Genomic DNA, 26,386 nt, shown 5'->3' on the forward strand with positions numbered 1-26,386 from the left:
GCTAATATATAGACTGGTTGATAAAGAGATAGTATACTCGTAACTAGTATGTATGTATAAAGAAAGAAAAAAAAACCACGGTTAGGTGGTATATACAATTATGGACGGGCTGCCGAGTGCCGACACAGAGGTAGCCACAGCCGTGAACTACCGCACTGTACTGTGTCTGCTGCTAATATATAGACTGGTTGATAAAGAGATAGTATACTCGTAACTAGTATGTATGTATAAAGAAAGAAGAAAAAACCACGGTTAGGTGGTATATACAATTATGGACGGGCTGCCGAGTGCCGACACAGAGGTAGCCACAGCCGTGAACTACCGCACTGTACTGTGTCTGCTGCTAATATAGACTGGTTGATAAAGAGATAGTATACTCGTAACTAGTATGTATGTATAAAGAAAGAAAAAAAAACCACGGTTAGGTGGTATATACAATTATGGACGGGCTGCCGAGTGCCGACACAGAGGTAGCCACAGCCGTGAACTACCGCACTGTACTGTGTCTGCTGCTAATATAGACTGGTTGATAAAGAGATAGTATACTCGTAACTAGTATGACTATAAAGAAAGGAAAAAAAAACACGGTTAGGTGGTATATACAATTATGGACGGGCTGCCGAGTGCCGACACAGAGGTAGCCACAGCCGTGAACTACCGCACTGTACTGTGTCTGCTGCTAATATAGACTGGTTGATAAAGAGATAGTATACTCGTAACTAGTATGACTATAAAGAAAGAAAAAAAAACCACGGTTAGGTGGTATATACAATTATGGACGGGCTGCCGAGTGCCGACACAGAGGTAGCCACAGCCGTGAACTACCGCACTGTACTGTGTCTGCTGCTAATATAGACTGGTTGATAAAGAGATAGTATACTACTAATATTATATATACTGGTGGTCAGGTCACTGGTCACTAGTCACACTGGCAGTGGCACTCCTGCAGCAAAAGTGTGCACTGTTTAATTTTAATATAATATTATGTACTCCTGGCTCCTGCTATAACCTATAACTGGCACTGCAGTGCTCCCCAGTCTCCCCCACAATTATAAGCTGTGTGAGCTGAGCACAGTCAGATATATATATACATTGATGCAGCACACTGGGCTGAGCAGTGCACACAGATATGGTATGTGACTGAGTCACTGTGTGTATCGTTTTTTTCAGGCAGAGAACGGATATATTAAATAAAACAAACAACTGCACTGTCTGGTGGTCACTGTGGTCGTCAGTCACTAAACTCTGCACTCTCTTCTACAGTATCACAGCCTCAGGTCAATCTCTCTCTCTCTCTCTCTCTCAACCCTAATCTAAATGGAGAGGACGCCAGCCACGTCCTCTCCCTATCAATCTCAATGCACGTGTGAAAATGGCGGCGACGCGCGGCTCCTTATATAGAATCCGAGTCTCGCGAGAATCCGACAGCGTCATGATGACGTTCGGGCGCGCTCGGGTTAACCGAGCAAGGCGGGAGGATCCGAGTCTGCTCGGACCCGTGAAAAAAACATGAAGTTCGTGCGGGTTCGGATTCAGAGAAACCGAACCCGCTCATCTCTAGGCACAATGCCAGTCTACTTTACAGAAGAGATGAGGGCACCCATCCAGAGTATGTACACTGGCCCCCTCCTCTGTTAAAATGCCCCTGGCTGAACCCCTAATGGCTTTTCCCCATGCCTCTAGCATTTGTGTGACCCCTGCTCATCGGATTCAGTATGGGATACCGGCAGTCAGAAGACAGACGTTGGAATCGTGACAGGCAGGATCCCGACGGTGAACGCAGCTCGTCCCCTCGCAGGCTCGCTGTGCTTGCCATGTTGCGGGCCTGGTGGCGAGCTTCGCTCACTACACTAATTTATTTCCTTCGGAGGGGGTGGACGATTCCCCAAGTGTGGATTCAGGGGCCTGGTTGGGATAACGACCGCCGGGTTTACTTTGGCTGTCGGGATTCCGGCATTTTTATCCTGGCCGCCGGGATCCCGACGGTTCCGGTATGAATGGTCGACCATGTTATGGTCGACAGTCATTAGGTCGACCACTATTGGTCGACATTGACATGGTCGACATGGACACATGGTCGACACATGAAAATGGCCGACACATGAAAGGTCGACGTATGAAAAGGTCGACATGAGTTTTTTTACTTTTTTTAGTGTCGATTTTTGCGTAAAGTGACTGGGAACCCCAATTACTGCACCGCGTCCCCTCGCATGGCTCGCTTCGCTCGCCATGCTTCGGGCATGGTGCCTTCGCTCCGCTACCGCTTCGCTCGGCACACTTTACCGTTCCAATCGTAGTCCATGTGGATTGTAAAGTATGGAAAAGTTCCCCAAAAGAAAAAAAAGTTAAAAAACTCATGTCGACCTTTTCATGTGCCGACCTTTCACGTGTCGACCATTTTCATGTGTCGACCATGTCAATGTCGACCAATAGTGGTCGACCTAATGACTGTCGACCATAACATGGTCGACCATGTGAACGGATACCGATCCCGACAGACGGGAAATTAACTGGTGCCCCTGCTCATCTATCCATTCTTGTGTTTTTACATCCTGTTCCACTTTCCAATTCATGGTGATATGCAAAAGCAGCGGTCTAGCCTGTATAGACTTAGACTTTCTAGATCATAATTATTGTAGGACTTTCTAGAGCAGAGACTGTACTCCTGAATAAGAGCCTCCTACAGTATAATAAGTATTAAGTTGTCATCTCTATTGTCTGTGAAACAATTAGCTCTCCAAATAACCTATAACTTCGTTTTTTTTATTTTTTGTAGAGCACTGCAGGCTCTATAGTAACATCTTACGTAAATGGAGTATTGAAATGTTCATTCATCACACAAAGTGATATCGTTCTGCCTTCCCAACAACGATCCAGTGCCACCTCCAAATACTACATATTTCTTGTCAGTGGCCCAGCTATGGCAAATGGTGAGTGATGACATATAGAGATGAAAAGTTATTGTATGCTCTCGCACAATTACAGATTTTGGTTGGTCAGATTTGTTATCTGACCAAATATATTGATCATTATGCCATGATGACAATTCTCTGTCAAAATATATGTCATCTACTCTCTTCCTATATGATTTTGATGAGGTTTATCCAAGAAAATTGTCAAATTGTGGTTTGGTTGTTTGCGTCTGACCTTACATCGGATTTTGGTCCATGCATGTTTTGTGGTGTGTGTGTTTGTGCCAACACTACAATAATGCTAACTGAATGATTTTGTTGTAAAGCAATAAAACTACTAGTCAGATTCTAGCTGTCCTGATTTAGGGGAACATCTCTAGTGAATAATTGATATAAGTGTGCAGATGCACATCTATTTCCATATATTAATTTAATCCAATGAAGAAATTGCAAACCGTGCAAGGTACTAGCATTATTCAGAGTGTGCGTTGGAAAGATTGTGGCTCATTGTGATTAATAAACCTACAGCATTGCAAAACTGATTGGAACAATGGGGGTCATTCCGAGTTGATCGCTCGCTAGCAACTTTTTGCAGCACTGTGATCAGGTCAAAACTCGGCAAAACTGCGCATGCGTATGCACTGCAATGCGCAGCCGCGTCATACGGGTACAAAGCAGATCGGTGCTGGGCGATGGATTTAATGAAGAATCCATTCGCACAGCCGATCTCAGGGAGATTGACAGGAAGAGGGCGTTTATGGGTGTCAACTGATCATTTTCTGGGAGTGTTTGGAAAAACGCAGGCGTGTCCCAAGCGTTTGCAGGGCGGGTGTCTGATGTCAATTCCAGGACCAGACAGGCTGGAGTGATCGTAGTGGCTGAGTAAGTTCAGACCTACTCAGAAACTGCACAAAACATTTTTGTACCGCTCGGCTACACAAGCGTTCACACACTTGCAAAGCTAAAATACACTCCCCCATAGGCAGCGACTATCTAATCGCAGCACTGCAAAAAGTTGCTTACGAGCGATCAACTCGGAATGACCCCCAATGTTCCATGTGAATGCTCATAAAGGCCCTCATTCAGCTTCAGTTTTGATATTTTAGCAAAACTGCAACTGGCTGCAATCGCATGCTTGGGGCTGCCCAGCACAGGGCAAGACTGCCCAACAGTGTCGGACTGGAGCATGAAGGGCCCACCGGAGGAGTACTGTTGTAGGGGCCCATGCTTAAGGGTGTGGCCAGGTTCCAGTAGGAGTATGGCCAGCCACCACAGAGGTTTTGCTAATCATTACAGAGTACATGTTCTGTGCCCCTTGGTACATGTATAATAAACCAAATTTTTGTGAAGTATAATGTAACATATGTATAATGCATAATTCAAGTGCACTAGGATAGAGTCTGGAACATGATCCCTAGGAGGAGGAGGGCCCACAGGCAGTGGGGCCCACCAGTGGTTTCCCCTGTTCCCCTTTGGGCCAGTCTGACCATGCTGCCCAGCATGCAAATACCAGGCAGCGATTGCATTGCTGATTTGTGGATGCCCCCCTGCCTCCGCAACCTGGCTGTGATGGGAGGCGCAGGGCAGCCATTTTTTGGGTCACAGCGGCCGCGTTTGACGTCATGCGCCCTCCCGAAGCCACCCTCAATTCCAATGCCACACCTGCCGAATGCCGCATCACCGCCCCAGCAACGCTACGTCGCCGCCCCATGAATACCTCTGCCTGTAAATCAGGCAGAGGTGTTTGCACGTGAGATGTGTTTACATTTCACTATTTGCGCACACGGGATGATGCGATTGCATCTCAATTCCATGTGCTGCTGAATACCCTCGTTTCCAATGCCACATCTGCCGAATGCCGCATCACCGCCCCGGCAACGCTGCATCGCCGGTCCACGAATGCCTCTGTCTGTAAATCAGGCAGAGGCGTTTGCACGTGAGATGTGTTTACATTTCACTATTTGTGCACATGGGAAGATGCGATTGCATCTCAATTCCATGTGCTGCTGAATACCCTCCAAAGTTCTGTTACAAACTATTTTTAAATTTACTTTACCAATAAATTTGTATGTTTTAAGGTGACTGGGAGCTGCCAATTTAATTCCTCAGCTGAGACCAAATAAAGCATCTACTGTACCATAAACAGTAAAGGAACGGTGTTCAGTGAATGCTAATGAAATCTTTATTAATAAATAATTTCATGTGGAAATTTTTTTTTTTTTTTTTTTAAATGTTTTTATTAAGGATTTTCCACATACAGAAAGGAAAACGAAAATAGTATACAATAAGACAATAAAAGCATAATCCCAAATATCATATCATAGTTGTTATTATCTATCCACATAATCTCACTATGAGGTAATGAGACATAATAGATTAAGGCGATACAGGGATAACAGTATAATGATAAAAAGAAAAATTAAAAAGGACACAAGACATAGACAAAGGAAGGAGGTGAGGAAAGAGGGGAATGGGAAGGAAAATATATACCTAATATTCATCTTATATTTTGACACAGTATCTAGATTCCAAAAGAAAACAACTTAAAATAGCTGACTCTCAGTATGCACCCAATACCAAGTTCACGTAACATAAAATGCCATATGCTCCTCAAAGTTAAAATTTTCAAAAGATTTGTATATATGTAATCGGGTCTCTTTTTCCAAAGTACTGATAAATGGAGCCCATTTACAATAAAACTTTTGAGCTCCTAATAGTAAATCTACCTCTGTGTATTTTCGCTCATAATATAATATTTGAAGTAATTTTTGTTTAACTTCCATTAGGCTAGGTACCGATTTCTTGATCCAATGACACAAAATACATTTTTTGCATACTGCTAGAATTGTGATCAATAATGGCAAAGTGTATTTTTTCCCCCCTGTTATAGTCCAGTTTTTAAAACTGAACCCCAAACAAGCCATAGGATCAGGTTGTAAAGCGAGACCAAACATTGTATTAATAAAACTCAGTATTTTGCACCAAAATTTACGTAACTTAAAACAATCCCATATACAGTGGTAAAAATCAGCAACTACAGTTCCGCATTTAATACAATATCCCATCTCATCCTTAACCATATACCGTCTTTGATATGGAGTTATATATGCTCTATGCAATGTGCGTATGTGAACTTCTTGTAAGTACGCTGATTGTAACACCTTAAGTGAATATGAATATAATTCAGTTAAATCATGAATCTCAGTTAACATTGGAATATCTTTAGTCCATTTCTGTAACAATATCTGCCATTGTACATGTTCTGTAGAACTGATTATAACATTATATAAATATTTCACTCTATAATCCTTCTCACGGAGAAAAAATAACAATGTATCGATAGATTTAACCTGAGCGATATTAAATTTTTGGGTCTGAATAGGGGGTTTAGGTGCATTAATAGAAAGTAAAAAATGCCGCATTTGAAAATACATAAATCTCTGTGAGCTTGGTATTGCATATCTAAGACATAACTCTTGAAAGGTATATAAGGAGCCTCCTGGATCAAAAACCTTACATGATAAATCCAATCCCTTTGCCCTCCAAGTATCAAACAATGAGTTAGAAAGCGATGGGGGGAACGATGGATTCCCCCATAAAGGAATAAAAGGTGTAACAAAGGGATTGGACTTACATCTTTTATTTAATTCAAGCCATGCTTTATATGTATCTGTAAACAAAATATGGTTCCGAATATTTAGTGGGATAGAAAGCCATTTAGTTTGTAAAAGTGCACTTGGGGAGTAGGGGGAAAAAATAGCTAAATCTAAAGATAAATCTATGTATTGGTCCTTATTAAGTATCCAAGCACTTATGTAACGAAAAAAAACTGCTTGAGAGTATGTTTCCAAATCAGGATATCCCAGACCACCTGCAGTTTTAGGAGTAATTAATTTAACCCTTGATATTCTCGGGCGTTTATTTTGCCATACAAATTTAGAAAATAATGCATCCAATCTCTTAATATCCGATTTAAGTATAGCAACTGGTAATTGTTGCATGCAATAAAATATTTTCGGAAAAATAATAGATCGAATTATTGCTAAGCGTCCCAATAAAGAGAGAGGTAGGTCCCTCCATGACTCAAGTTTTGTAGCAATTTTGGTTATTGTAGTAGAGAAATTTGTCGGGTATATTTTGGATAAGTCTGAACATATATGGACCCCCAAATATTTAAATCTCGATGGAGCTATAGAAAACGGCATTTGTATGGATCTCAAAAGGTCTGGACTAGAGTTTCCCAGCAATAAAACCTCCGATTTGGATCTATTAATTTTATATCCGGAAACCACCCCAAAAGAGTCAAGTAGATGTAACAAAGAAGGCAAAGAGTGAGTAGGGTTAGAAAGAAATAAAAGGGTATCATCTGCAAATAGTCCTATCTTCAGCTCCTCCCCTCCAATTTTAATCCCCTGAATCAAGGGGGAAGCACGTATAGCCACAGCAAGGGGTTCTATGGCAATGGCGAAAAGAAGAGGGGACAAGGGACACCCTTGACGGGTCCCCCTCTCTAGTTTAAAAGCAGATGAAAGAAGTCCATTGCATGCTAATTGTGACTGTGGAGAAGAATATAAGGTACGTAAAATATTAATAAAATGGGTAGGAAAGCCAAATTTCTCTAGGGTACGAAATAAATGGGGCCATAAAACTAAATCAAACGCTTTTTCAGCGTCCAACGTTACTATCATATGAGGGGCTACCCGCAAGGTATGATTAGATGTTACCTGTGATATAGCTGCGAGAACCCTCCGTACATTCACCACCGAATGCCGTCCTGTTATAAAGCCAGTTTGATCTTTATGTATCAAAACCGGAAGAATGGGCTTTAATCTTTCCGCTAAAATTTTTGTAAAAATTTTATAATCAGTATTAAGAAGTGAAATTGGTCTATAAGACCCCGGAAGACTAAGATCACGTCCCTCTTTCGGTAAGACTTTAATGACGGCATCCGAGAAGTGAGCAGGGAGAGTTCCCTCAGCTATAATTGAATTAAAACATGCGGCCAAAGGTTCAGCAATTTGGGTAGATAACAAACGAAAAAATTCATTAGAAAACCCATCAGGGCCTGGCGATTTAAATAATTTCAACTGCTTAATAACCCCAACAACCTCCAACGGAGTCACAGGAGCCATCAAAACAGGTAGAAAGGATACTGGGAGTTGTGGCAATGAAAGTAAATCCCAAAAGGTAGAAGAAGAAGAGGGAAGAGATACAGGGGTAGGAGAGGTGGTTTCCAGATTACCAGAAGCAACGGAAGCATTTACTGAGTATGTAGGCACAGAATAAAGCTCCTCATAAAATGATCTCATCACTTCGATTATATGAGAGTCGGAGTCCGTAAAAGTTCCGTCTGATTTCAATAAGGGCCTGATCACTGTACGCTTTCTAGATCCATGTAGTAAATTTGTAAGGAGTCTACCATTTTTATTACCAAATTTATAATATTTTGAGTTTACATTAAAATAATATTTATCCCCACTGGTCTGTAAAAGCTCTGAGAAGTGAGTCTTAGCTGTGTTATAACGTATTTTATTTTCCAAGGAGGGGGCCTGTTTAAATAGTTGGAAAGCATTAGAAAGCTTACCTTGCAGGTCTAAGTAAGAAGCATTTCGTAGCTTATTAATTCGAGAAGAGTATTCTATCAATTCACCACGTAACACGGCCTTGGCCGCCATCCAAAAATTAGAGGGATTGGATACAGCACAGCCAGAATTATGCGTCTGATATTTTCCCCACGTCTTTTCTAAGAAGACTTTAAAGCCTTTCGCTTTTACAAGATGTAGGGGAAATTTCCACAAAGGTTTAGTCTCCACAGATCTCTTGAGTTCTAAGTTAATCCATACCATACCGTGATCTGATAATATAGGGGGTTCAATATTTACAGTAGAGATTTTAGTAAATAAAGGTTCTGCCAGAAAAATATAGTCTATTCTAGAACAGGTGTTATGAGTCATGGAAAAGCATGTAAACTCTCTCTCAACCGGGTAAACTGCTCGCCAAGTATCTACTAGATTGAGGGATTTAACAAAAAATGGGACCCCTATTTTTGGAAGGGTAATCGGGAGTTTCGGAGCAGGGGAACGGTCAAGAAAAGAAGATGAAATTAAATTAAAATCCCCGCAAACTATTAAAGAGGCAGGATCATACGTATGGAGTTTAGCCAATAATGATGTAAAAAAGGTTTTCTTATATTGATTGGGGGCATACACATTACATATATTGAATACGATTCCTTGTATATCCACTGTAAGCACCACAAATCTACCATCTGGATCAGGGAAAACAGATAAAACATGACTATTTAATGACTTTTTCCCTAAAATAATTACTCCTCGTGATTTAGTATTGTATGAGGCTACAGCTAGTAAATCCCAACCCAGCATTTTTAACTTATTCGCTTCCAAAGCTTTTAGATGGGTCTCCTGTAAACATATCAATTCTATAGATAGCTTATTGAGGTATACAAGTAGTTTACGTCTTTTCGCAGGTGTATGTATGCCTCTAATATTAAGTGAACCTATTCTGAGAGGCATTATCACATACAAGTCTCTTAATCATCTGATACTGTTCATATCCATAAAGAAGGGGTAAGGGAGGGTGGAAAAAACATAAGGGAAAGACAAACAGAAAATGGACAGACATATATAACCAAATAATTTGAGCAGTACTAATTTAACCAAACTGGACTTCCAGCAACTGACTGCTCTCTGAGACACAAAGATCCCAAATAGCAGACCTAATAACGTATTTATTAACAAAAATAAAAAGAAAAAATGGCGCAGCTCCGCTCCTCGATATTACAGTGATTGGCTGAAAATATTTCAACACCTACGAAATATACTCTAAATGAAGATGTAAGCAATATTAAGGCTTAATAACTTCTTAAGGCTTAAAAGCTTCTTAACGTGCCTCAGAAATGCAGTAAGACATATAGCACCCCTTAAGCATAGAGTATACCCCATATATACTTATTTAAACTCAAATATATACGGCAGTCCCAGTTCTCACTCATCCACAACATCAGCAATGTCCCCGTGTTCCTTTGCAGAGGCCTCTTCTTTAAGAAATGCTGCAGCATCTTCAGGATTTGTAAACTCCGAGTACGATGTACCAGAAAAGATGCGGAGACGTGCAGGAAAAAACATAATAAATTTTCTATTTGCTCGTACCAAGGTGGTACAAATTTCCGAAAAAGAACGACGCAGTCTTGAGAGTTCAACTGAAAAATCTTGATAGATACGGATGTTATGTCCTTCCCACTGAATCGGATATAATTTGCGAGATGCTTTCCAAATAACTTGCTTATGCAAAAAATTTAAGGTTTTAAAAACCACCACTCTTGGTTTCTGTGCAGTGGCTTTCGAGATATCTCCCACTCTATGGACTCTCTCTATGGAAATATCAGCACATGCTTCTTCCACATGTAACAGCTTAGGGAGAATAATGCGAACAAAATGATCCAAGTGATTTCCTTTAAGTGACTCAGGAAGGCCTGTGATTCTCAAATTCTTCCGTCTGGCCCTGTTTTCAAAACTATCTAGCTTTTCTGCCAAGCGCTTATTATCTATTTCCAGAGCCCGTACAGATTTTTGTAAGATACTGACATCGTCCATAGTGTCACTTACATGTTTTTCTACGTCAGTAACACGGCCAGATAGAGTTTGCAATTGTGAGGTAATATCAGAAACTGCCTTTTGCAATAGAGGCGCCATGGTGGAGTGAATTGCCAAAACCATATCCTCATAAGAGGAAGAGAGAGTACCTGTACCGCCCGGAGCCGGAGCAAGGTCCAACATAGGATCCGCTATGGGTTTCTTCTGTACTGGCGTCCCTGGAGCATTATCACCGTCCGGCGCCATGTTGTGGTCTCCCCGGCGCTTCTCTAGTCGCGGTGGCTGAGGTGGCGGGGGTACTCCTGAGACGGAGGACACACTCAAAAACTTGTCCATCGTTCCCTCTATCCTCCGTGGGGAACGGGAACGGTGTCTGCCTTTGGTAAACAGGGTTACTGCAATGTCGAGTGAGTTGGGGAGCGGAGCTGTCGGAAGAGGCTGCTCACTCTCCCATTGCCGGAACCGGAAGTCAATTTCATGTGGAAATTACATGGTTTTAGTTGCCAAAATTAATCTAACAAAATGATATGCAATTCCTAATTATATGTTTTGTATTATACAGTAAAGGGTGCTATAACCGGAGTGTGGACAGGGCTGGTGCAAGGTTTTTTGGCACCCTAGGCAAAACTTCAGCCATAACACCCCCACCGCAACCACCACTTCCCAGTCCCTGAGGTGCAAGTATGGATGCGGCGTCCTAAAAATTCCAGACCCACACATATAACGTTCAATGCCTTCCTGTCTAATTACATCTTCTCTGTACAGTACACATACTGTATAACCTCACATATTTTGATTGTAAGCAGGGACTGATGTTAATGGCCAAATATTATCTGTAAAGTGCTGTGGAATACCTATGTGCTATATAAATAAGTGGTAATAATAGGTAGCACCTATCCATGTGTATCAATGCCTATTTTCCTATAGATTGTAAGCCTGATATATATCCGGATGTAGGATGGCGGCACTCACTTGGGACTTATACAGCATAATGAAAGGAAGAGACAAGGCTCTATTCCAATGTTAACGTTTCAGTTTTATAACTTTCGTCAGAACACCATAATCAGTACAATACATATACCTTTATACCCTCACCAACACCAGTGAACTCGTCCCGTGGCTCGGTCACGTCAGCGGGGGACGGATGACGTCATCAACCTGTACCGCTTGCAGAGCGCTCCACCCCGTCGTCGCTCCGGTCACCATAGGAACTACACCTAATAAAAACATCATAGTGTTAACCCCAATCGATCCTGGAAAGCCCGCAGGTTGCCAGATGCCCATCAGAGTGTATTTGACAACATAGTCAGCAAAACTTGAAACACAAACCCACTCAATATAGACTTATCTTTAGATACATATATTCAATCAATGTAACAATTCAAGCTAAAATACTCATTTAGTCCTCCTGGAGCCACAGTGTTTAAGCAGTGCATCCACCTAGCTTCTCTTTGCAACAATAACTTATTTCTATCACCCCCTCTAATATTGTTGGGTTGTTGATCTATGATTTTGTATTTCAATGTTGCCAAACCATGTCTAAACTTAGAAAAGTGTCTTGCCACTGGTTGTGCCTGGCTATCTCCCTCCAAGGCTGCCCAAATTGATGACCTGTGCATAGCCATTCTTTTACGGAATTGGCGCGTGGTCTTACCTACATATAAAAGCCCACAAGGGCATCTTATAAAGTATATGACATGGGTGCTTGTACATGTTAGAATTTTATACATTTTTATAAACTTCCCCATATGGGGATGCGAAAAACCACCTCCCATGTAGCTGCAAGTCGTGCAGCCAACACATTTGTAGCACCCTGGTTTTTTAGTCAAAAAAGTAGGTTTAGGGCTAGGTCTAAAGGAAGATATGTCATTATGCACTAAATAATCTTTCAAATTTTTATTCCTAGTGTAACTAGGCAACAACGATAAATTTTTAAAAATGCTTAATTCTTTATCTGACTCTATGATAGACCACGCCTCCCTTGCATGTTAAGAGATATCCCTACTAATTGTTGAGAATCTCTGTACAAAAGGAATTTTGCTATGCATCAAATCTGCTTTCGGCCGTGACTTGTATAGAAGATCCCTTCTATCTAGTCTTAAGACTTTCGCTTTAGTCTTCATCAATTCATTCCAATCATACCCCCTAGCCTGAAAGTTCTGAGCCATAGCATTTATTTCTAACTCCATATTTAAAGAGCTCAAATGAACACTCATCAAGTATTCTAAACCACTCTTTTAAAAATGTTGCATTATCATGACCTAAAGTGGGATTTTTCATTAAACGTAAACCACGGGGGACTCGTCCACATTTTAAATAGTTTTCCAAACTATTAATGTCCCACCAGGTTTTGGTTTCTCTGATGAGTAATTTCTCTAACAATGGTATTGTATCCTCAACTTCATTGGTAAATACCTCCCCCATTGTATTGGATGCACTTTCTAGTTCATTATCATTAAAAATTCTAGCACATTCATGTGACCTTCAAGTCTTAAAATCATTATTTCTAAACATGATAAATCGATCTCAAGAACAATTTAATAGCAATACAATTTAAAAAACAATATATAATCTCCAATAAACCGCAGCTGTGTATCTTATAGGAATTAACACAAATACATACAAGATCAACAGATACAGCGCTGGTTATTTAACATGGAGCACAGATACAATAAATATATATATATATATATGAAAAAAAGAGGGGGAAATAGGGGTACCAGCGACTTACAGTGTCTATCAATTAAAATAACTATGAAGAATATGGCAGGATACGGTTTTAGAAAAAGGGTAACAATATATTTATTTATACAATTTATAACATAATGATGGGATAAAAAAGTAGGTAAACGTTTTTTTGATATGCAGTAAAAAAAGATTTTTAAAAAACATAAACAGGTAAAAATAGAGTATATAATTTAGCTAGAATCCAAGATCATGTAAAATCAGTACAAACAATTTCATACTGATAAAAAAAATTTTGGATGATAAAAATGATGCTTATCTTTTTGAAGATGGAGAGTCAGTGGAGGTACACCCAACGCGTTTCGTCCTTAGACTTCATCAAGGGGTAAGGGACTAGTGTACAAACACTCTTATTTATAGCAGCACTGATTAAGGAAGAGTGTCTATGACATCACTTCCTGTTAGTGTTAATCTTTAAGAATTATAACACAAAACTAAATTTAGATGTAGATACGAGATATGGCTACTGATAGTGAGCCTAATTATAGTGTGTGATGTGAAAAACGAGCAAAATACATGGAGAAATCATATATAAACATGTAAAAACGGACAGGACGCTTTTCGCGTCACTTCCGCCCCACTTCCTGTGTCCTCCGGGTCTCATTGCGCATGCGCACCTCGCGCTGTTTCCGGTCTAGCGTCCTTGTGATGAAGTGGCTTTGCCATTCTTCCTGTTGCGCGTAGACGTCTCCCTGCCCTTCTTCCGGCTGGGCGGGTGCGTGATGTCTTGTTTCAGCTGTTCCCAGCATCTCCATAGTGATGTGTGGTTTATATACCGGGATGCGGTGGCCATCTTTGAAGTGTTTTTTTTGGACTATGATTCTAATCCATACGGCGGCCATCTTTGAGGAGCCTTTGGATCGCAGACACTGCTTTATGTTTGAGGTGCAGAAGCAGGTCAAACAAATAAAACAAACACACATATTAGTATTTGTAAATAGAATGAGTAAACGCATTCTATTTACAAATACTAATATGTGTGTTTGTTTTATTTGTTTGACCTGCTTCTGCACCTCAAACATAAAGCAGTGTCTGCGATCCAAAGGCTCCTCAAAGATGGCCGCCGTATGGATTAGAATCATAGTCCAAAAAAAACACTTCAAAGATGGCCACCGCATCCCGGTATATAAACCACACATCACTATGGAGATGCTGGGAACAGCTGAAACAAGACATCACGCACCCGCCCAGCCGGAAGAAGGGCAGGGAGACGTCTACGCGCAACAGGAAGAATGGCAAAGCCACTTCATCACGAGGACGCTAGACCGGAAACAGCGCGAGGTGCGCATGCGCAATGAGACCCGGAGGACACAGGAAGTGGGGCGGAAGTGACGCGAAAAGCGTCCTGTCCGTTTTTACATGTTTATATATGATTTCTCCATGTATTTTGCTCGTTTTTCACATCACACACTATAATTAGGCTCACTATCAGTAGCCATATCTCGTATCTACATCTAAATTTAGTTTTGTGTTATAATTCTTAAAGATTAACACTAACAGGAAGTGATGTCATAGACACTCTTCCTTAATCAGTGCTGCTATAAATAAGAGTGTTTGTACACTAGTCCCTTACCCCTTGATGAAGTCTAAGGACGAAACGCGTTGGGTGTACCTCCACTGACTCTCCTTCTTCAAAAAGATAAGCATCATTTTTATCATCCGAAATTTTTTTTATCAGTATGAAATTGTTTGTACTGATTTTACATGATCTTGGATTCTAGCTAAATTATATACTCTATTTTTACCTGTTTATGTTTTTTAAAAATCTCTTTTTTTACTGCATATCAAAAAAACTTTTACCTACTTTTTTATCCCATCATTATGTTATAAATTGTATAAATAAATATATTGTTACCCTTTTTCTAAAACCGTATCCTGCCATATTCTTCATAGTTATTTTAATTGATAGACACTGTAAGTCGCTGGTACCCCTATTTCCCCCTCTTTTTCTCACATTTTAAAGGCAGCTTATCACTGCTGATTACTTAGGGGATAGCAGACACCTTACATTTTTAAAGGAGTGTCTATAAATAACTTATATATTGTTTTAATATTTATCTGCTCACACATACCTGTGGCGCCATACCCCCACTACCCAATATATATATATATATATATTTATGTATGTATGTGGAATCAAAGTCACTCAATGAGCGCTAGACGTACAGTCGTTATACACTGCCATTCCCCATTTAAAGGGGATTGAAACTGTATGTAAGGTACTTTTAAATGACCCAGAATTAAATGTCCCGTTAGTTGATTTCATTTGTCAGTGCCTCCACTTTGTACTAGTGCGGAATTACTTCACTTTCCTTGATGACTGGTATATCCAGTCATGCGGTACGGCGATGGGCACGATTTGCGCACCCAGTCTGGCAAACATTTATATGGGTGAATGGGAAAGTACAGCTTTAGAACAATATGGTGAACATATCATCTTATTTAAAAGATTCAGCGACGATATTTTGATAGTATGGAGTGGTGATGCAGAACAACTAGAGACATTCATTGATGCTATTAATATTAATGAATGTAATTTAAAGTTCACACATAGCGCTGATAAATATTGAATAGAATTTTTGGACCTTGTTCTTGATAGTTCAGAGTCGAGAGATACAGGAAAAATTAATACATATACATTCTTTAAGAAGGTTGACTGTAATAGTTACCTTGATTTCTCCAGCTGCCATTTACCTAGCTGGAAAAGGAATATTCCTTTCTCCCAGTTTACAAGGCTTAGACGAAATTGTGCCAGTCTGGACAGATTTGATGAACAAGCTTCAATATATACTGATAGGTTTGTAGAACGAGGTTATCCTGTCGGACTTATTGAACAGTCTAAAATACGAGCCAGGGATAAAGAAAGGAAGGATCTACTGGTCTATAAAGAGAAAAATGTGTTGGAGAGGAATAAGGGAATGTGTTCATTTGTTACAGATTATAATAATGAGGCTGGAGCAATTAAAGCGATACTTAAGAGGAACTGGCACATACTACAATTAGACCTGGTGCTTGGAGAACATCTTCCTAAGCACCCAGATGTATTCTATAGGAAAGCCAGGAATGTTAAATCCCTGGTTTCACATAGTAGGCTGGAACCGATTTTGGATAAAAAGGATAAGCACTTTTTGGATGATATTAAAGGCTATTATGCTTGTGGAAGCTGTAAAGTATGCAACTTAATAGATAAGGAGAAAACTGAATTTAGTGGGAAAAATGACACGAGAACATATAAGATTAACAGCTTTATTAATTGTAATTCCACCCATGTAGTATATATATGCTTTAATATCCCTGTGGATACAGGTACATAGGGAAAACTAAAAGGATGTTGAAGATCCGCATTTTAGAGCATACTAGAAATTTAAAAAATCAAATAACAAATCACAGTGTTCCACGGCATTTTAAAGAACATCACTGTAGTGATTCTACTAAATTACGGTTTAAAGGTATAGAACATGTGGCCATGAATAAAAGAGGTGGGGATAGGGATAGTGAATTAGAAAGAAGGGAAACCTTTTGGATATTGACCCTTAAGACCCTAAAACCTGAGGGATTAAATGAAGGGTTTGAAATTACACCGTTTTTAAAATAATGTTGGTGTGACTTGTGAAGTTACAGATCTGTGCCTTTAATTGTTAAACCTTTATTTATTATTTTTTCAGCTCCTTTTACTGTATCTTCCAACTGTTTTTCATCAGGTTTAAACCCTTTGTATTGGCTGTGTTTATTATGCATAATATAAATATATCTGCCTGTACATGTAGCAATAAGTATATATGTACTTGTTGTAAAGTATTTGCTACCTTGTAAACTGAGCGGCGATTTGATGTTTGCTGTTTTTCTTGTGTAAGAGTAATCTAGTAAAGTATTAATTTGGCAGTAAAACCAAGTTTTAATATGTAAATGGTTACACATAATATATCTCTATATTGATATATAGAGGATAGAGCACTATATGTTTTAACTTCAAATGGCCGCACAGGTGTATTGATTTGGGATTGATGTAAGTTCTAGTAGAGGATCGTTAAATATGGATCCAAGTGTCACAGACTCCACCCCTCTGACGAATTCGATGACGAAACGCGTTAGGGCGGAGTCTAGTGACGCTGAGAAATCCCTGCAGCTGCAGCAGGGAAAGTAGCCGCCGGTGGGTGGAGGACTCCAGCGCAATTTGGTCTGACCCTTGTTCCAGCTTTGCTTGGTTATTAACTGTGGAATCATGTGGTAACCAGCCTACACTGGTTGCCTTCTGGTACGAGTGTAATTTTAACATTTGTCTCAAGCACTTTGTGTTTTTAAGAAAAATATAAAAGTTTATGCACTATGGAGCGCCCCCTATATATGTTTTATTTATATCTATCTTCGTGGGAATTCGAACTGACTAAGGGGAGCAGCGATCCTGAATCATTTAAAGAGGATTTAGTGCTTTAAAGCGCTCATTGAGTGACTTTGATTCCACATATATATATATATATATTTATTGTATCTGTGCTCCATGTTAAATAACCAGCGCTGTATCTGTTGTTCTTGTATGTATGTGTATATATATATATATATATCTGACCTCAGTGCTGACTTCCTGGTCCCACCACGGTCAGGCAGATTCAGAATCTGGCTCCAGTCTCCAGAGTCCCACACCTTGTCGCCTTTTTGCGGGATGAGATGTCATGCCATCTCATCCCCCAGCGTCGGTAGCACAGAGCCATTTACTAAGCACTGGTCCCGCTGGAGGAAGTGAACAAGTAGTGCTGCAGGAATATAGACACAGGTGCAGGAGTCAGAGATGATTCTACTTCTCTTCCAGCCATTGCCCGCATACCACACAGTGCACACCTTCAGCCAGAAATGGAGCAGGTTAGGGTGCTGAATCCCCTTCATGCTTCAGGACAGTGTCTTGAAGGATTTGACTTTCTGCAAAACTGACATGGGCAGTGTGAGGAGCTCCTTGGTGGCTGATGAGGGGGGTAGAACGGAGACACAGCTAAATGCTGTGCTCCAATTTTTTAACAGTGTCGTTTGCTAATTTGGGGTACTGTGTGTTGGGGCCCCGGGATGTCCACCCCTGTCACCGTTCTAATAATCTTGTTCTGCTCCTATCTCTGTATGTGTATTTATATTTGTGTGTGTGTGTGTGTGTATGTATGTATGTATATATATATATATATATATATGTACACACACACACACACACACACACACACACACACACACACGTATATATCTACACTTGTGTGTAATATATATATACATGTGTATATATAATGGTCTGTAAGTCTAACTCTCCTGTAACATAATAAGCCAACTTGCTCCAGTGCCCTGCTATCATTTTGCGAAAAGGGCATTGGCCCTGAAACGTTGAAATCTACAACTGTGTTGCGTGTCTGTTATAGCCTCCACGAGTGCCAGCTGTTTTTGTTCTATTCATGTGTGTATGTATATATATATATATATATATATATACATAAACCCAGAGCCTAATATTCAAAGTGAATTGCTGATAGAAGAACAAAAAAATAATACAGCCTGTCTTTTGCTTTGCTGATGGGAAAGACAGGCTGTGCTGATACATGCACAGGACAGAGAGAGCCTGCACACTTTCCTCTGTCTTTCCATCCAACAGATCCACAAGACAGGTATCCCATCCCTTCTTCCCTGCAGTCATGGAGCTGCAGGCTGCTAAACTTACTACTGGACAGCTGGTCCATTAATCGGCAGCCACGCTGCCACAGCCCATTGCTGCCCTGCGTAGCCAAGAGCTGTCCGAATATCAGTGGGAAGCAGAAAACACTGTACCGCAGATTGGATCAGGAGATCAGATCCGATCTATGATGGATGGCTCACCCAGATGGGGGACTTGGGGGCAGAGTATGTAATCAGAGGTGGTGGGGGGGGCGGTAATATGTGGTATGCAATTGCGGGAGGAGAGGAGGCAGGTGAGATCACGGAAGGCTGAATATGCCGGGAGCTATTGCGGGAGGAGAGACAGACTCGGGGAGGATTGCAGAGGGAGGAGTTGGAGTGATAATTGATGGGCGGCCGCAGCATCCCTACTCCTCATCTCTTATGGAAGAGGAGGAGCACAGGAATTATGAAGGCAGCATTCGTCGGCAGTGTCCCGTGCCACCCTCCAGTGACCGCCGCCCATAGGCAGCTGCCTAAAGCTGCGTAATGGTGGCGCTGGCCTTGGGTGTGGATCATTAGATCTACACTAAAAAGGTGGCCAGTCAATGGGTCTACCATTAATGGTAGACATGCATTAGGTCGACAGGGTCAGAAGGTCGACAAGGTCAAATGGTTGACATAGACTAGGTAGACAGAAGGAAAGGTCGACAGGGTCAAAAGGTCGACATAAAAACGGTAGATACTTTTTTTGGTGGGGGTGTTTTTTCACTTTTCTACAACAAACAAGTCCCTTTAGTGTACCACGTACCCTCGCATGGCTTGATTCGCTCGCTATCCTTCAGGCAAGGTTACTATTCCCAATCAGAGTCCATGTGGATGGTAAAGTATGAAAAAGTTAAAACGAATTTTAAAAATACAAAACTTGTGTCTACCATATTTGTGTCGACCATTGTCACGTTGACCTTTTGAACTGTCTGCCTTTTACATGTCGACCTTTTGATCCTGTCGACCTAATGCATGTCTACCATTAGTTATAGACAAATTGACTGTAGACCCTTTTAGTGTAGATCTATAGACCGAAAACCCTATAACCTAACGCAACCAGTTAGATGTTTGCTTTCATTTTCTAGACTCTATGGCAGAACTGTTTTTTCATGAATGTCACCTATTGTCTTTTGGATGAATAATAAAAATAAATAGTAAAACCAATCCCTTGTACACAGGACAAATCCTACAACACACAAAGGTCACTATGTCCAGCAGTATTGTTGACCTTTCAAGTTTTCAGTTGGTCAGTGCACAGAGTGGAGCAAGTTCTTTAGTACTTGGTCATGGTGAGTACGTATAACGATTTACTTTATCCTTTAGTACTAGTTAATGTTACTAGTAAAAAGTAGAAGGACTGAACACCCAAAGAGTTTAGTTTGTTTTTATATTCTTAAACTATTCATGATTGAAATTCCTTATGTCTGGCTAATGATACAAATTTCAATTTGCTCATATTACTTGGAACACACACCTAGAGGGGACGCCACATTCTAATTCCCCATCTGTTCCTTAGGTGCCCTGATGCTGATTGCTTGGATGACTACTGGCAGTATTGGGATGATTATGGCTCGTTATATGAAGAGTGCAGCTGGAAAACCAGTCCTTGGGAAGGCTGCATGGTTCCAGGTGAGATGAGATGGTGAATCTCTGTATCTGTTGTAGTCTTCTGCTCATGTATTCTACTCTATTTACAGTACTCCATATTTCTTGCTGCTTATAAGCTGTGCTAGATATCTGTGTCCAACTTCCCGCTGCCATATTGAGTATTATTTGTTCCAAATTGTTGGTTTATTGTACACTGTGTCAGTGCCTCACACAGTTAGCCAATGTTTTAAGTCTTTGTATACATCCCAGTCGCACAGCACATGCATCCCAATTGTTAGTGCTCAGAGACCCAGAACAGGTTCAGATGCACAGTCTGTGGAATTCAGTGGGTGGTAATGGGTGGCTACGCAGTTACTGCCATGTTGCTAAGACAGGAGGCCATGTTTAGGCAGAGAAACTGCACTTGGCATAGAGATTTGTGGCACACCGAGACTGGACTGCACCGCTCCATTTCTCACGTTCTTTAGATTTGGCAAGAATAAATGCAGCCAGTGAAGCAAACATGAAACATATTATGCAATAAAAACACAAATTGCATTAAAAACATAGCTACATATGGACCTGCAGTTAACAAAATATATAAGAAATAAAATACATAACACTGCTTCAGAGGCATACAAACTGGTGGAGGTGCATCCCCCTATAGCCCATAGATCCCTCACTGCCCCCTACAGCCAATAGATCCCTCACCGCCCCCTACAGCCCATAGATCTCTTGCTGCTCCCTGCAGCCTATAGATCTCTCGCTGCCCCCTACGGACCGTGGATCTCTCGCTGCCCCCTGCGGTCCGTGGATCTCTCGCTGCCCCCTGCGGACCGTGGATCTCTCGCTGCCCCCTGCGGACCATCGATCTCTTGCTGCCCCCTGCAGACCATGGATCTCTTATCTTATAAACACTCAGGTTTGCACTCTTTTAATCCTGTCAAGATTGCCACATTCACACTGGAATTGATTGGATGGCACCAATTTCATGTGGTTCACTGTACTTTCCTTACATCTAGTCTGTGAATCCAACATCACCTCTTCCCTTTTAACAGAATGTCATAGCTAAATAGGACAGGAAATAACACAGTGCACAACTATCCATGACACATTTACGCTTTTATTTTCTTTCTTTTTCTTTCTTTTTTTTTTTTTAAGTTGGCCAAAATCATAAAAGCCACTTGGAATGTAAATTGCTGATATGAATAATCAAACTGGCTGCTGCTACTCAATGTCTTTGAGGGGCTATGAGAGTGGCTGTTGGCTATGATCTCACAGCCAAGTGTAACCTTTTCAGGCTGAGGTGCTGAAGATGGGATCCGGTCTGAAGATCTACACTGTCTAGGTCAACAATGTTTAGGTCGACCACTATAGGTCGACAGGGTTTCTAGGTCGACATGTGCTAGGTCGACAGGTCGACATGAGTTTTTTCCTTTTTTTTGAACTTTTTCATACTTAACGATCCACGTGGACTACGATTGGAACGGTAATCTGTGCCGAGCGAAGCGGTAGCGGAGTGAGGCACCTTGCCCGAAGCATGGCGAGCAAAGCGAGCCATGCGAGGAGACACGGTGCACTAATTGGGGTTCCCGGTCACTCTACAAAGAAAAAGACACACATACAAAAAAAAACTCATGTCGACCTTTTGACCTGTCGACCTAGCATATGTCGACCTAGAAACCCTGTTGACCTTCCAACCCTGTCGACCTAGTGACTGTCGACCTATAGTGGTCAACTTAAACATTGTCGACCTAGATACTGTCGATTTGATGATCCACACCCACTGAAGATGCCTCCACCACCTACCACTTTGCTCTAGTTACATCTGTTTCAGCCCTTCCCTAGTATAGAGCTGTGCAGGGACTAAGACACCCACTTTGTGCGTCTTTAGCCAGTAAAATCCTGCTTGATGCGTCTAAATGCTACCATCAGTAACACCATGTAAGCCTCATGCTAGGTGTAGAATCTCCATGAGTATATAACCTCCAATGTAAGCTATTAAGCATCTGAGTTCAGGAACACCCCCACAACACTCCTGTAACCTGCCTATAAGATGGTACATCTCCGAGTATCTGAATAGCAACCTCCGAGGAATGCCCAGTACATTTCCATTACATCTTTGACACTGTGCATTTCAGTCGGTGCTGCAACTCTGTGTGTACACACAATGGAACACATGCATCATACAAATCTTTAGGGAGTTTTCACATATCAGCATTGCGTGCAATTCAGAATCAGTCCCTTAATACTCTGTAAAGCTACATAACAATAACTTTTTTTTGCTGTTCTGAAAAAGCTCCATAATTTGATACCTATCTTTCTGTTTTGGTTCATACAGACTCACTTAATGCTCATGGTACTGACTGTAATTCTGACAATAATTGCTTTTATCATGGTGTTTGTGGAAGTTGCTGGCTGGAGTGGTGTAAGTATGTTCTGATTTCTCCATTCATGCTTTGTAAGTCACGCAGTCATTTTAAAGAATTGAAAACTATAAATTGGAATGATTGCTCACACTGATAGATTGCAATAGTAAACAAAAAAGGATTACCACATTATTCAAACCCAAACTAACCATTTACGACTGTTTTACTTTATGGCTGATTTAAATTTTTGTAATGTCTTTGTCTTCTGAAATATACCTGTATTTCCTCTTTTCAAATTCAATTTCTTCACTAACTCTTGGACAATATTCAGGCCTGGCAACAGGGACGGACAAAGGGGACACCAGTAATAAGCCCCGAGGGTCAGAGAGGCACCGAGAGTCATGGATACCAAATATGGGACAGCAGCACCAATTAATACATTTTATAATGCCCACTCTGTCCGCTTGCCAATTAAGTAAAAAACAAATTAATTATCCAGCCACACCACCCACAATGCCTACCCCCCATTACTTGTCACTTCACCAAGTCTTGTCGCAATGTCATGATGCTGATGCATCCCTGCACTAGCTCTTCCTGATCTTTTGCCGCTGCGGAACGGCCCTGCAGCCAGCAGCCAGCAGGTGTACACAGCCTCCCATGCAGCAGCAGCCCACAGCCCCACCGCTGTCCCTACAGACATGAGACATGTCTCGCCTCTGGCTGTGGTGAGTCTCTTCTGGGTCCTGCACCCTCAAGACAGTCTAATGATTTTCTAAGAAAATGTAAATCACTTGAATGATGTGCGTGCGTGCGTGCGTACGTACGTACGTACGTACGTACGTACGTACGTACGTGCATGCATGCATGTTTGGAGGTTGATACAGTATCCGTGTACCGGCCCCAGGATTTCTGTTGCTGGCCCTGACAATATTTCCTAGTGCTTTGACTTCTCAATGCATAATCGAGCCACCATAATGCTTAATGATTAGCAAAGTTTTCCTTAAGTGCTTCACCTGTCAAATTGTTTAGTAATTGCGGCCAAAAAAGTTTAATATTTGCTTAGTGCAGTGGTTTCCAAAGTCTGTCTTCAATGCACCTTAACGGATTACTTTTTAAGAATATCTATGGTTGAGCACAGATGTTGAATCAGATTGTCTGAGGAACTAAGTTACCTGTGCCTTAGCATGGTTATTCTTAAAACCAGGACTATTAGATTGCTTTGAGGACTGAGTTTGGAAATCTCTGGCTTAGCCTTATCACAACACTTACCAAAGGTGTATCTATAATGGGTGAAGGGTGTAGAGTGCACAAACGCCCCAGGGTACTGGGGGCCCAAACCGCATGCCCTGCACCCACAAATAATACTTGCCTCTCTGGAGCCCTGGTTTTCTTCACTGCCAACATTTTACCAGCAGTTTGTGCATGCACAGTGTACTCAGACAGGGTGTAGTATGTTATTCCGGCAATTGGGATCCCGGTGCCCAGCATACTGGTGCCGGGATCCTGACCACCGGCATGCAGGCAGCGGGGTGAGTGCAAAGGAGCCCCTTGCGGGCTCGCTATGCGCACCATGCTGCAGGCACAGTGGCACCCCATGCCACACTATTTATTCTCCCTCCAAGGGTGTCATGGACACCACAAGAGGGAGAATAGTTGTCGGTATGCCGGATGTCAGGATTCCAGCGCAGGTATACTGAGTGCCGGGATCCCGACAGCCGGTATATCAAATGCCTCCCCTCTGAAACAGTACCAAAGTCTACAGGGGTGTAAGTACATGCCAGGAGCCTGGAGGCAAAATAGAAGGGGGTGGACCCCAGTGGTTCCAGCTTGCTTGTACATGTTCTGACATCCCAGTGACTTGTCAATGGTACATCTGGGAGAATAAAGATTCCTTATTGAAGCTGATTGTGGTGATAAGGAATCTTTATTTTTAGGTTCTGGCTGTAAATAATAAATAGAGCCCTTAGGGTGGGTTTATCAAAGTTCGAAGAGAAATAAAGTACCAGACAATCTGCTTCTGACTTACATTTTAGAGGCTGTGGTGGAAAAATTACAGGAGCAGATTGGTTGGTATTTTATCTCTCACAATTTTATCTCTCTCCAAGTTTTGATAAATACTCCCCTTAAAAGTTTTATTATAATAATTACTGCATTTTCTTAAAACCAATTTCTGCTTTCCATTCTATCCTCATAGACAGCAGCAGCAGGGCTGTAGATCATTGTACACACTTTGATCTGTTATCAGACACATTCCAGACTCTTCAGCTAAAGGGGTCTTCGAAGGAGGTTACTGAGGTTGGACAGCAGTCAGCAGTGACTGCAGCAAGTCACTATGAAATGAGTGGAGAGAGATCTTTTCTAGTTCAGAAGCCCCCTCAGTCTTTCCTCATTTAGGGCCCCTCTGACAGCTGGAGCCCAGTGGCAAATGTCTCTGTTGTCTCTGGGGGTTACGCCACTGAAAGTCTACAAACCTGCACTGGCCAGCATAAAGGAGGGAGCCCACATGGAGACTGCACACTGGTCCCCTTCTATCTTTGTATGCTGCGGACTCTTACGTACTATTTTGTATACTGTAGGTAATCGATAAGGATCTCTGTGATAGACTTTGATATCCCCCCAACCACGGGTCAGTGTATAAAGTGATCATAACCCCATTTTTTGGGGCACTTTCTACAGTGGTGCCTTTGTTTTCTGTTAATAATGCCACCATAGTCAGTGATGGCAACTTATCAAGCGATGAGAACTTTTCTTTGTCATACAACGCATAATGCCATATAAGGATAGCATTATACTTACTGACCTGATATTGTATCAGGATGCTTCTAATGTACTTGTCCTGCATGCACAGGCTTCTCAAATCACTCTCACTGTGTTTTTCTTTTCTAAAAACCCTTTCATGCACAACCAGTGTCACTCACTGGCTATTATGTATCGCACAGCAGTAAGTAATGGTGGCACATACTGAATGTTACTTTTAAGTACAGTACCTGAACCTCTCGTGAACACACACACAGTTTTTTTTTATTTATGTTTTATTTATGATTTTACTTACACTGACAGTCACAATGCTGCTGTCCACAGCCCTTTACTAATGACACTAAGGGGTAGATATGACAGGTCGTTATGGGGGAGAAGCTGTATCAGCGCCATTATTTGCACTGATACTGCTTCTCCCTCATGTATAAAGGAGGAGATGTGCTCAGATAGCAAAACAATATGCCAGGCAATGTATGAACAGTCCGTAGTGAAGCGGGTTCTAACATTTATGGAACGTAAAATGATTTTTCATACATCTACCCTTATGTCTGAAACAGTCACAGACAGTGCTGCAACTCAGTCCTAGTTCACTAATGAGACGAGTGTTCCCACAGCACTTAATCACATACACGGTAGCTCTTAATCACAGTCATAGTAACGCTTAATCAAACTGCAGCCTGCCCCACACCCTCACCCTATGGCTTTCTGTGTGAAATGGTGCCCAAACCATGAG

At 41.4% G+C, this 26,386-nt stretch overlaps 1 protein-coding gene across 4 annotated transcripts in view; it reads left to right on the top strand.

Moving 5' to 3' along the window:
- The window catches only part of LOC134957844 (putative ferric-chelate reductase 1), a 265,125-nt gene that overhangs the window by 210,431 nt on the left and 28,308 nt on the right, over window positions 1-26,386 (top strand). For all 4 annotated transcript variants that reach the window (XM_063940058.1, XM_063940057.1, XM_063940060.1 and 1 more), the window contains 4 exons: window positions 2,777-2,930; window positions 20,119-20,229; window positions 20,457-20,569; window positions 22,869-22,955. In XM_063940058.1, coding sequence (XP_063796128.1) covers window positions 2,777-2,930; window positions 20,119-20,229; window positions 20,457-20,569; window positions 22,869-22,955 — 465 coding nt within the window. The remainder of the gene's footprint in view (window positions 1-2,776; window positions 2,931-20,118; window positions 20,230-20,456; window positions 20,570-22,868; window positions 22,956-26,386) is intronic.

This window comes from Pseudophryne corroboree, chromosome 9, assembly GCF_028390025.1.
Source record: "Pseudophryne corroboree isolate aPseCor3 chromosome 9, aPseCor3.hap2, whole genome shotgun sequence".
Taxonomy (NCBI): Eukaryota; Metazoa; Chordata; class Amphibia; order Anura; family Myobatrachidae; genus Pseudophryne; species Pseudophryne corroboree.